The 14,432-nt window shown below is 30.4% G+C and overlaps 1 protein-coding gene across 1 annotated transcript in view; it reads left to right on the top strand.

The window, feature by feature from the left end:
* The window catches only part of LOC132938161 (fatty acid 2-hydroxylase), a 40,910-nt gene extending 38,161 nt beyond the window's left edge, over positions 1–2,749 (top strand). The window contains exons 5-6 of the mRNA XM_061004847.1: positions 853–972; positions 2,186–2,749. Of these exons, the coding sequence (XP_060860830.1) occupies positions 853–972; positions 2,186–2,274 (209 nt within the window). The 3' untranslated portion in view covers positions 2,275–2,749. The remainder of the gene's footprint in view (positions 1–852; positions 973–2,185) is intronic.
* The last annotated feature ends 11,683 nt before the right edge of the window (positions 2,750–14,432 follow it).

Raw genomic sequence — 14,432 nt, 5'->3', positions numbered from 1 at the left:
AGGATACCCGTACTTCGATATTGCTTTAATAAAGCTACTATATATATTAAATAAACCAAGTGATTATTTTATCGTAGTTCATTATTTCAAAAACGATAATAGTTTTGAAATAACGAGTGTTTTAAGTACCTAACCAAGTACCTATATGAACTCCAATAACAAACTGACAATTGTTCAACACTTCAACTGAAAGGTCATTTTCAGCCTTTCAAACGCATTAAGACTTATTTAATGTATAATATTGATAATATGGAAGTACAAAACTACATTAGCCATCATAAATGCATAGAAGCTTACCACAGTATTAAATTTAAACGATTCAACTCGCAGGGGAGGGGAGCAAATGGGGCACCCCCCCCCCCCCCAATCGCCGTATTTTTCATTTGTTTTACTCTGTGTTTAACCAATTTTTGTACTTTTTCTATGTTACTTCGTAATTATTATTTCACTACCTAATTTATCTTTGTTGTCTTAACAAAAAGTTGTCGAATATTTGTGCCGTGTAAAAAGGTACTATGATTGCTAAGAAGAAAAGTGCTAGGAACACGTTGACCTGTACTTAAAATGTCTAAATAAATGCAACACTGAAAGTGTGGTAGGTATTTTTTAGTAATTAGGTACAATTTATTATTTACAACGTAATTGTTCACTTCGGTGATAATGAAATGACCCGTCTAAATTATAGGTAATATTCCGTTTTTGTTTTAAAAATAATAAATTAAGTTCGGACGACGCTATAAATTGATCGTCCTAGTGTAGTTAATATAATTATAGTACGTCAAGTTCAACTGTAAATTATTATAGTGTATCGTTATAAAAACCGACATTAATCATGTACAATCGTGTTCGCAGGCTATGTAACTTATGATTTAATACATTTTTACTTACACTACGGATGTCCCAGGGAAGGATCGTACCTGTACACAATGAAAAGATACCACAACCAACATCATTTCGCGCACCACGAGAGCGGTCAGTATACAATCACAACAATCTAATAATGTACTCAATATTATATGAAAATGTAAAATATTCATAAAATGTATATTTTATGTATATAGTCAAACCTACGTTTGCACAGTCTAATATTATAATTTGTACAAGAATTTAAGAAACTCCTACGCAAGTGAGGGGATTTTAATATTTCATAAATACTTAAAACCTCTAAAAAGTGTATTTATAAAGAACTAGATAGGTATAACTCCTGGGCTTAAAACATATTTTTTGTCACGCCTAAAAAGTTTAGTTTTCGATGACGGTTTAAGCGTTGGAAAGCGATCTTTTTCCGTCCAGCGGGCTGTAAAGTGGGAATCCCTGTAGTGCCGGGCGGTAAAGTGGAAATCCCCAAAAAATACTAAGCGCACATATCACGCGTATCCTCTGCACAACCAGACACTAAAATCTATACCACGGTCCTTACAAAACATAAACTTTTTGCTTACATCTTATATTCATATTATGACCTCCATACATGACGCTTAAAATAAATAAAACCAAATCGTTTCTCCCATGAAATATTGTTTTTGTAGAATAGTCTGGTTGTTGCATAGACCACAGCCTACATTAAAGTTTCCGTGATGGCGTGTTCGATGAACGCAGAGGCGTGACAAAAAATAGTATGTATGGCTCGTGCGCGAAGGCAATTTCAGTCTGCTTCCCGCCTTTGCCACACACTAAACTATTGTAGCAATATTTTCATTAAAACTGTAGCTAGTGCATATTGTATTATCGTTATTATATAGTTTAAGATCAATTACACTATGTCAGACATGCATTGATTCATCCATGGATTTGTAATTTTGATGAAATAGAGGGATGTACAATGTAAACAAAAATTTTTAAAAAATGTAGTGAAATGGTGTCCGTTAGCCCCCCCAATCATTTCGACCATGAAATATTTTTTCCGCTTTATTCTTCTATATACATAATATATATATATACAAGCTGCGTCAGAAGGATTTGACAGTTTTACATTTAGAAGTTACATTTGAATGAACTAAATGATCGTGATACACCCTGCATCACGGAAAAAACAAAACAGTTGTTTGTACTATAAAAATAGTATATGCATATATATTACATAATATGTATGTACCTACATTGTACACCCTCTATAGTATATATAGTAATTATACACGTATGCGTAAAAATATTTTAAGCGGGCCTCGTTATCCATATGTTGCAGGTTTCGGTATCAGCAGCCAATTTTGGGACCACATATTCGGCACAGCGATTGCACTGAAAAAGCTTAGCCGATGTTTAAAATGGTACTAACCTACTACCCATAAACTCGTGCCTTATAAATTATGATATATTATATAAAAAAAAAAACAAATTAAATTATAACATAATATATATAAACATATTCATATATATATAATATATATATATGGTGTATATGTGTTGATATATACAATTATTATTATTATTATTATGATACAAAATAAAGAAATCACACCAAATCTCGGAGTGCCTAATGAAACTTAAATATTACAATTAATTTAACAAAGAATGACCCGCTCACGGAAGCAGTCATAACACAATGGTATAATAATATATACATGTAACTCGTCTCATTTTGTTATGCATACAATATATACAAAAATGTATTTATTGTCGCTTTTCATTGCTATTTTTTTCAAAGGTATTACAAAACTTTAAAGCTGTTTTGTTGTTACTCTGTACATTATCATTATTATTATTGTTTTTTTTTTTGTCTTTTTAAATAATAAAAACAATATTATTTATACTTTGACTGGTTGGTGTGCCAAAGCTTTTTACGAGTTATCCCACGAGATCCATTTTTTCTGATAACGAATACATCCAATAGTCACAGTGACCTATTTTTTACGACTCACGTCGTCTACTACAGTGAGTGTATTTCGTATTTTGTTACCTATGCGTATTGTTTGTAGTTTCCATTATTATTATTATTTTCATTCTCCCGCTGATCCTTTTGCCAGTAAATAATCGCCAGTATTATCTCATCTTAATGTTTACGACCTACCAATATAATAAGGAGTGGTAATCAGTGTCATTTTCACCGACGTATATGATTGTATTTGCAGAATATATTTTGTACAATCTCATAAATAGAAAAGCTAAATTCGTAAATATTAATTATTATGATACACTTGTGAAACGTTTACGGTCGTGAATGAATTGTGTTCTTGCTTTGAGAATATCATTTTTTGTGACTGCTTATAGAAAAAAAAATCGATAAACTTCCCGCCGAAGCCATACCTGTGTACCATAACCTAACCCATAACCTGTCTGCCAAAGCACACCTGGTCCTACATAAGACACTCATTTCAAAAACTACTAACGTTTTTTGTAAACAAAATTTCAAAATATTTTAATAAATATTTTGAAAAACTTTATGATTAACTCAATTTTTTAATTTTTTAATAAGCTGTGCGCATCAATATCTTGATGTATCTGTACTCTGCAGGTTGTTATATTGTAGTAAATATTGTATTAAATTACAAGTATAAACCGCTCATAACTTGCTTGAAAATTAAGATATCAAAAAAACCTAACCTGTCAAGGCGCCCTAGATAATATTCTTACATTTAAATTTTATGATGATCAATTCGCTCCAATATAAAACATAAGTAAAACAAATTTTTCCCAACGTATAAAATTTGTCATGTGCGTTAGTAAGACTACGGAGGCAAGACATGCGGGTATAACGTTATCTTAAAGGTATAACTTAAAATATATTATTATACTTAATTTAATTAACAAATTGTGTCGATTGTCGTTGATCAACCGTATTCCTGGCCTTTAACTCCTGACGGCCAAGACCTGTTACGCCGTAAAATAATCGCAAGTACCAGTACGCACGGCGCACTAAATATTATTCAAATTTTAGTGACAGCTGGTGTGTGAGGTCTAGTTCAAACGAAACAAAAATTGTTTAAAATAGTTTAAGGCCCACAGACAAACCACGTCATCAACCATCAGCAACAGGAGTAAACGACACCACTTCACACGAACAACCGCAGAGCATTCACAACACGTAAACAACTTTTTTTTGAAAGACCGCATATACATTTTGTATTTCATATTTTGAAGCTAAATCATTCATTGAAGTTGAACCTTAAGGGGTCACGGTTTAACAGTTTTCGAAATAATGACTATAATATACTGGTTAGGTGAATCACCCTGTATAAACTCGTCTACCAACTCGATAGACTCAATACATCAGTTCAGAACAATGGATAAATTTGTCTACTAATGCGTATAATATGTAGGTATGTACATAATAATATGATATATACATTATACGTATTTAGGTATACCTACCAATACAACGCGTATAAAACAATTTACCTGCGTACCCCGATGCCTATAATACATGTACACATTATATATAATTTAATTATATTATTTTTTTAAGTAGGTCCGCGCCCACAGCACCCAACAGTAATTTTCAATGTCGGGCAGACGCCGGCTCTAATTTTAGTACAGGCGCTGTTCAGTTCTTTATTTCTTATTATTTTTATAGAAACGTTTCCGCGGAGATAGCTCATTCGCGCTGACTGCCGAGTACGACGACGTCGGTATACAATACTGCAGCGGTACATATAATAATAATATATAGTATTCAAGGCTGGGCAAGTTAATGATTTTTTTTTTAACTCGGTTAAGTCAAGTTAATATGCACCAATAACAAAAAGTTAAAAGTTGATTCAGCTATAGGTTAACTCAGTTAAGTTAAAAGTTAATACACATTTTTCGTTAACTTTTTATCAAGTTAAAAAAAAAGTTAATTCGTTTATACGACGCTAACGTACTTAATTTTTTTCCAACCCAAAACTAAATTATAGGATATAGTGTTGATACTCCCATACAGATTTCCATATAAGTAAGATTCGAATGATATAAATTTTTAACTTTAAACAATTTACAATACATATTTTTTGACATGAAAACGAAATAGATTGAAATAGTGAAATATTGTAAGATTAAAAACAAAATAAATTAACTTAACTTACTTCTTAAAATGAAAAATTAACTCGTTAATTTCACGTTAATTAAGAAAGAAATTTAATAAGTTAACAGTTAAGTTAGTTAAAAGCCAAAAGTAACTAGTTAAGTTAAAAAGTTAAAATTAAATTAACTTTTTAACCCAACTTTAACTTTTTAACTCGTTAATGCCCAGCCTTGATAGCATTTGCCAATTTTATTACAAACGTATACAATTTACATACAACGTAAATAATAATATATTTTAATATTCGATATTCTCGTCGTACACGTGGGCGTACCTGTTATCTGTATATTATAAAATATTAAATTACCATAATATGTTGATGATAACAATTTATAAATACTATATTAATATAATATTATATTGCATTTCTATCGCAATATTGCAAATCTTCCACTCAAGGCCGCATCCAAAATTTTCTTTCGGGGGGAGGGGGGCAAAACATGTGTATTGTAATTTTATTGAATTTAGGTTTTGATATTTGGTTAAAAATAAGAAGACATATTGATGACATTTCGGTGGGGGGGGGGGGTGGTCAAGACCCCCTGGACCCCCCTCGGATACGGCCTCGCTTCTACTTTACATTATGTAAAATACATTACCCTTTCGGGCCTATCGTAATATGATATTTTATTTACAGGCGTGCGTAATTTCCGAAACAACGTGTCGTCACGCCATGCATTTACCTTACCAATCCCGATTCCCGGTCGACACGTATAAATTATAAACGATTCGAACTCTCAGTGCACGCGTATTGGTAGACGGTATAATGTATACAGCCGGACTTTGGACAAAAAAAATTCACCAACCCTCTTGTGCGACGGCGGCGCGATTCTATAACCTGTAGTTTTGCTATATCGATTACGTTACAATTTTTAAACACAAAACGAAATTACCTCAACGGTTAATATTTATTATTGTTATTATTATAATTTGGGTGAACGGCGCCCGTCGTCTGTCCTGTTCGCGTGTTGTATTATTTTTATTATTATTATTATTATTATGATGTAGGTGTATTATTATAGTGCTGCGGTGACGTGGTGTGGTGTGTGTATATTAATTATTATTATGATTAAGTCCAATATTTTATATTTAATTGTACGCGACGATTTACCTATAGCCCGACATCGTCCTGTAATACTATAGAGATGTAAGTGCAGTAAAATTTAAGAGCAAACAAATTTACCAACTTTTTTTTTATTTGTTTATTTTTTTCTACACCACTCAAAATGATCTGCGATCTCTTGGATTGGTTGTGATGTATGAAACACATTGTCAGTTTTTGACGACTGTCTCTGTAACTAGTAACTACCACCTAATCTCACCATGTAGCTAACCGCCTATACCGGAAAAGCTATATGGTTAATTTTTGCTAATTACTATATTATACATTTATACATATAGCCTATAGGTAAATCATTGTTATTTGTGATTATATTTCGATAAATAATTTGTTTGTTTGTGGCGTGGTCCGTACACTGAACTGCGGAAGCGCTATGAGTGTAAGTAACGGCCGGTGGATGGGTGACCACCCGGCACCCGAGATTTTCAACAACAAATCCTTGCCACACAAACAAACGTGTTTTAACCAACCGTTCCTCCCCCTACAAATAAAAAAAAACAGCTAATGGCCATAGTTACCGGGCTTGAGCTCAAAAAAAAAAAAAAAAACATGCACCAAGTTAAAGCTATATTTTACTGTAATTTCTTTTTACACAGGTACTCAGTACTGTCTTTACTTATAACCGCGATCGGATCTCTCGAAATTTATCCTCCCTATCTATTAGCAGCTGATGTTCCGATTTGCGTTAAAATGTCGTGATCTTCATTTATATATAACGTCAGCGGCGGTCGCAGCGGTCGTCCATCGAGTAATAATAATATTTATATATATATAATATAATGTTCACGCCTACCTACATTATTTTTATTTTTATTTAGCTACGTTGTATATATAGGTACACGTAAATATAAAATGCGAAAAAAAAAACTTTTTACTAAAAATGTTTTTATATAATTGTTATTAATATTATTTTACCAGATTAGTGCCAACATGTTGCGACAGACGTATACGAAAAGTGACCTATTTTTATGTAACACCTGTAGATTTCGCGTTACACCTGCTGATGGACCATTTGAATATAAAGTCTCGTATTATATTATTATTTTAGTAATCTGATACAACTTCAATACAATTCACAATTTAAAGGTAAAATGGATATATAGGTATATAGATGGCAGGTAGGTACGCTCATCGAATATATAATAATATATTATATTGTATGATGTTTACGTTGAAGTTTAATTATACGCCAGACCGAGTAGTTATATATAATATGTACATAAATGTATTACGGGTACCTTTGTACTACGGTAAAAACGAAGCACTTATCATTGTTTGCTTACAATAATACAATACAATTAAATCTGTAATTGATTTAAACCGTACTGCGGGTAAATACAATTTTGTGTTATTTTTGACGATCTGAGAAAACCGTTGGTGTATTATAGATACTTATAGTTGCCATAGCGATATATACTGCAACCACGACACCGTTCCAATGTACCTACAACATAAAAACTAACATTTACATTTTTATTTTGCTCGCGGGTATAATTCTTTCGTATTATTATACAAAAGTTGGTAACAAATTATTTTTTTTCACGTTATCGTCGTGTAAATGTATTTCAAGTTCATAATTTTCAAATGTAAACTTTTCAATCAGTCGAATATTATGTTGAAAATTATTTTTAAAAAAAATAATAATAATAGGTACGTAGGTTATTCAACAATTTATTGAACTATAAAATGTTAAATGCACAATTATTTAACACCAAATGTATATCTCCACGAGATGTTTTTTATTTTTTGCTTTGAAAAGCTAATAACTGCAATATATACTATATGACGTATGGGTACGTATCTACGTGATTATAGGTATTTAATTGGTCTCAAGGAACAGTGTAGGAAGGTATTAATTGTTAATGGCACTAGGCGGTAATAAACTATTAAACATTGTACGTTCTATTATTTTCAGCGCGTGTACGATGTAGTATTGTTTAAACGTAGGTAGGTAGGTACATTGTACATGCGTGCACTGAATAGTTGTTGCACGGTTGCACATATTGTATTGGTAATATTGGTATAGTATAGTACCTATACCGAGGATAACCGGGTATATTATAATTTATTATAATATGATAGTAATACGTATATAAATATAACTGTCGATAAATTAAATTAATTGATACAAGTATGAGTATGAATAAGCTGTCTAGGTATTTAAATATATTTAAATAAATTAATAATTTAAATATAATATTTTATAAAAATTGGAACATAATTTTTCGTTTTCGCCCGGTGTTATAAAAAATAAATCAATCAAATTTTGCTTAAAAAATATAAGACCTGCGGGTACTGCAGTGGCGTGAAAGTACTTATGTCAATTTGCCCTTTAATGTTTCCTTAAATTTTTATTCGTTTATAGTACCTATAAGAATTGTTCCAGTTAAGGCCGTGATAATCTTTAATTAAAAATAATATCATATCAACTTTTAAATAAACTTTTATTTTAAGCGTTTTTAAGCTTTATTCCATTAAAATCGTTGGTATTATGGCTATCAAATATAGATAAAAATTTATATTAAAATAACTATAATTGAATTATTCTTAAGTTACATATATCAATGTGTGTATATAACTACTAAATATTTACAACTTTGTATTCCTTTAGTAACAGTGGGTACTGCAGGGTACGTAATCCTACCAATAGATACCCACTAAGAAATGTTAAAAGTTATAGCTCAGTTTGATTAGTGTTAATACGGGATTTCATCGATTCCGCAGGACTTTTTTATACTAAGGGATAAGGTCGTATATCGATTCCGCCATCAAACCAGGAAAAAAATAATCTTCTCGAACGAAAATTATAGTTTGATTTGCTTACATAGCTATATTGTAAGTATTATAATATAGGCAGGTATCTGTACAAAAATATAATTCAAATTTAATTTATATTATATTGTATGGAGGAATCTATTATATTTATTATTAGTATTATTATTACATTTTTATTTTATTTGAATATTTGAATGATCAGTAACTGCAGTTGTGTGTCATTGTGTAGATATATTATTATTATCGTATGGTAGGTTAACGTATATGAATATCATCTGTTTTGTAAGTATACGACCTACCTATATACTTGAGTTATTATTTCTAAAAACATTAGTTTTTCAATCAAGTCAAATGTCAACAAAGTTAACTGTTAAGAAGGAAACAGGTTGACTGCAATACAGCATCAGATTGAAGTAAAAATTGGTAGGTTGTTTTAGACTACCTGTACTGGTGGAATCGATGCTACTTGGCGGAATGTATAGATGATTCCAAATTAAATAGTACTACCCAGACACCATTCTGTAACGTTGATATTATAATATTATTAAAATAACTTTATACTAATATTATTCGTGATTATAATGTTATAATAATATTTTTAAACAAAAAAAAAGGCTTTCTGGGTATAAACATATAACCTAACCTAACCTAGGCATCACCTATACACAAAAATGGAAATTGTGTAGCGTTACGAGTTCTCTAAGTTCGTTATACGTAAATAGGTATTGCGTATCACACGTGTGTTAATTTATTTTGACTCGGTACTTTTCTTATTATAAAAATATTAATATTAATTGATGACTGCACACCAATTATTAAAACCTGTTAACTGATTCTTATCGAAAAAAAATGGCTATTCCACGACGGGAAAAAATTTAATTATATGTTGACATAGATTTTTTAATGCCCATCCCTCGTGCCTATCAGTAGTCAGTTATTCATGAATACCTAGTTACGAAAAAATATATAATAGATACAAAATATTATGCACATAATCCAAGAATTACAATCTACCTACTTATATTGGCTGGCTGTAGCAACAATAATTAATTTGAATATATAGTTACGTTGGTTTTATACATAAACAGGCAATAGACAATAATTTATTAGTTCATTAAAAAATCAATGGTTGTTGTCCAATATTATTAGTTTGCTCAGTTTATAAAAATCATGTCCATTATAGATGAAGACTATATAGGTACAATTTTGATTGTCTATACTTTATCCGTGACGACTTACATTATATTCTTAAATTGAATCACAAATAGGTGTATAAATATAAATTATTTTCCATTATGTACTGTAACTTGTTTGTAGTTACAATAATGTCAATACATACATATTATAAAGAGTGATCGAGGCAAGTTGACTACCTTCAATCGAGTTACCTAGATACCAATGATGTTTTTAATATAGCTATATTTTAATGAAGGTACATAATTATTATTTTAAATACCATTTATATTATTTATTGAATGTGTATTCAAGGGGTACTCGAGCGCCACAGCACTCTGACCTCCAAATGCAGTCTTTTATTTAGGCGTATATAACCTACGATATATAAATGGGTCAAAAATTGAAAAATAAATAGCAACATATTATATCATTACCATAGTTTATATTTTTTTTCTGTAATATGGGTATTTACAGTCTATTCCGCAGAGATCAATAATCTAAAGTGATAAAGGTAAAATCAAATGTACAATCGAATCTTTTGAATGGAATACCCATTGATTACAATATTACCTATTTTAAATAATAGTTAGTCTTAAATTGATTTACTTAAATCATAGGTAGATCCTAGGCGGAATCTACTGAAAAAAAAAACTTCAAAAATGTTTCATACCTATACTGAAAGACTCGTACATTTTTGTTTTTATTTAATGAATTCTATAATAATAAAATAAAATTAAACTTTCTGAATTCGCATGAAATCACGATAATGTTTCAACATATTGTGAAGGTGACTCGTGTTGGAAAATAATAAAATAAACATTCTTGTCGATGGGCGGGAATCGAGGTAAACGATTTATCGCCCATTCGCGCGTATATTGTGAGTCCGTATAGCACTTACCTATACTCGGGAAATTATATTTTAGCTGATTAATTTTCAAATACGTTTTGAGCGAGTAAATAATATAATAAGGGTTCCGTCAAATCAACATATTAAAAATAAAAATCGACGATGAATATTGAGCTAATAATTTGATTAAACACTTCGCGCGTTTAATATTATATAAAAAAAAAAAAATCAAATAACGCCGATATTTTTATAATTTTCCACTCATTTCTCTGCTTGAAGAGTAACCTTTGAATAAAATCAATAATGCGATTGTCGTTATTAAAGTTTTACAGTTTGTACACTATAAGCTTTGCCCGATTGAACGGGTTTCGAAATTAAATTATAAGAAATTAGCGGAATACAGTTTTATAATATTATTATTCCCGTATACCTATATACGCTGCAGAGACGGTTTAAACTTCCACTTCCCGGTAACCAATGTAATATCGTATTGTATAATATGATAATAAAATATATACAGGGTGATTCATCTAGCATACTCGGGAGGAATAGGTACGTTTGAGCACGTTTTCCCAAAATCAACATTTTAGGGTTTAGGACGTTAATTCAAACAACGTTTTGGTGTAATGTCTCCCTATACGTTACGTCGTCGGTACGTATGAGCACGTTTGGGAGCATATAATTTTGAAACCCACATAGATAGAAGATACTTCGAGGTTGGCTCAATACACCATTCTGGATCTAGAAAAAAAAAACGTAAAATACGACAAGAGTAAGATAAAGACAAGGTAAAATACGTCAAAAATTTATTTTCTTATAAAATCACGATTATTTTTTATAAGTTTATTAATAAAATAATGCGTACAATATGGGTAATATCGTATAGGTAGTATGTGCGATCTGTTATAAAAAATTTGACGAGGTGAAAAACTTCAAATAAAAAACCATAAATAATAGTTTTAAAAAATCACAAATATCGAATAGTATAATATGCTATAGCCCAGCGGTCACCGGATACGGCCCTCGGACAAATTTTATCCGGCCCGCAGATAATGAAAAAAAGGGAAAAACCGACAATAATAAGTACATAATATTATTATAATATATAGTACATATTATGTATTTGTTTGATTTGTCACCCGACAGTAGCTGTTTTTAAAGTTTTCAATATTAAACGTTATTATGTGACTTTACATAAATCATTGGCCGAAAAATGTCCAGTAGTTTGTGAACTTCCTAAATCAAAAATTCAGAACTGGCATATAAAATATTAAGTGCACGAATCATACAAATTCATGTAGTTAGTTGATAGTTAGTTTTTCTCAAAAATTTGAACCAAATTTTCTATTTCAATTATAATTATTATATTATATTTGTATTTTATTTTATTTTAATTTATTTAATTGGGTAATTATAATTTTATTTCCACTAGGCCACTATCACTACGTTACTGTTGCAATATAATAAGTAATATGTTAAGAATATTTGCTTTGCATTTTTATGGGCCCCAAAAATTTTCAAAATTCCCAATGTGGCACTCCAAAAGTATTAATTGGTGACCCCTGCTATAGTCATTAAAAAAGTGGGATATCTCTTTCCCTGAGTTTCCCCACTTGGATATTCTTTACATATATTTTTTTAGCTTATTTTTCAACTGCATAAATCTTCGGGTTTTTTTTATAAATAATACTAAATACATATTGCTTATAACTTTATCGTTTTTTATCCGTATCGGTTTTTACCTTGACGTTTTTTTCCGTGTTGTCTTTAACCGATTACCATTCTAAAAATATGTCTGTACGACTGTACATTTATAAGTACTTTTATTATGTACTTGTGAGTTGAGATTATAGCTCATATTAATATTATTTACCTATTTGCTGTTTATTTTTTTTATCCTTCAATTTATTTTTTGATCATTTTCTTCACATTTTCGTACAATCTTTAATTTTCTTAAAATGATGTTTTTTTTTTTTCAATTGTTATAGTTTTTGAGGGCACACATGTTTAAAATGTTCGGGCAAATGTTTGATAACATGGCCAAACGTGTTATCCCCTTTTTTCCCCTTAATAACTAAACTATTCAAATTTTGATAATTCATTATAAAGGAGAAAATATGTGCTGGGGGGGGGGGGGGGTAGTGGGGGGGTCAGCATTCTTGGTGAATCACTCTGTATATTGTCTATAAGGCGTCCGTCCCTCGAAATACTCGGAAACAAACAAGAAAGAAAAACCTATTATCGATCAGCCCAGCAATGTTTATTTTAGTGTCCGAAGAACTAGAACGTCTATAGACCCAATAACATCTCCGCACACCGGACACCATCATGGTATACACCTACACCTAATACAATATAATCCAATATAATAATATACACACTACACATTACACATCCAATGTAGTTTATACGCGAGAAGTGTTCAATATTATACAGGGTGATTCACCGAGCATGTTTATCTCCATTTCTTCCTTTACAATGAATTTATTCGAATTCTAATTTTTGGAATTTTTAAATATACTCAATCCGTTTTTTCCTTTTTCAAATTCTTAATTTTTTTTCTTCTTGAAGATTATCATGTGGTGATACTAACTTATGTTTTTCAAATGAAAATCTGCCCCATCCCCCCCCTTTTTACTGTAAATTATTTAGTGGATAATTTTGTTTGAACATTTTTATGTAACAAATTCAAAATTTGAACAAGCAGTTTCTCAGTTATATTAAAATGTTTACACTAAGGACAATTATTATAGTCCTTAAAAATGGTTTTACAAAAATATGAAATAAATGTAAAACTATATTTAGATCTAGTATTTATTACACTTGGGTTGTTTTTACAAATGTTCGTGGATTAATATCAATCACTAAAATTTTCAAATCACTATAGCCCCCATATTTTACAAACCTATTATAATAGTCCTGTTATCCTTCGTACACCAAGTTGAATAACCCAAAAACTACTCATATATAGATACGAATTTTGTTTCTGACACGTCAAAAAGTTCAGAAAAATGGTCCACTTAATAATTTACAGTTGAAAAAGAGTTTTTCATTTGAAAAACAGAAGTTTGTATCTCCACAAGTATCTCTTTAAGTAGTAAAAAAATGACAAATAATTATAAAAAAAATTAAAAGATATTTCTCACACTTTCCTCATGATTGTCGTTTGTACAAATTACAACCAAACTAAACAAGAACAAAAAGTCTGATCGTTAAATCATGTTATAACTTATGAGAAATAACAAATAGTTTATTTTCCATCAAAATTTCTAAAAGACAAATTAAAGTCTAAAAATTGCACTCTTAGTTGTTATATTTTTAATTTTATCGCCTGCCTACTACATGTATAATATACTTATATACCTTATATACTATAGCCTAACCTAACCTAACCTAACCTATATAGGTATACTTCTATACTGCTATGGCCGGATAATAGGTAAAATGAAATAAAAAATTGGCCTGCCATCAATTAGACACCAATAACTGAAATTAATAATTACGCACCTGACACA

Source organism: Metopolophium dirhodum, chromosome 2 (assembly GCF_019925205.1).
Source record: "Metopolophium dirhodum isolate CAU chromosome 2, ASM1992520v1, whole genome shotgun sequence".
In the NCBI taxonomy this organism is placed as follows: Eukaryota; Metazoa; Arthropoda; class Insecta; order Hemiptera; family Aphididae; genus Metopolophium; species Metopolophium dirhodum.
Note: the sequence above shows the minus strand (reverse complement) of the source record. Positions and strands in the feature narration are given on the sequence as shown.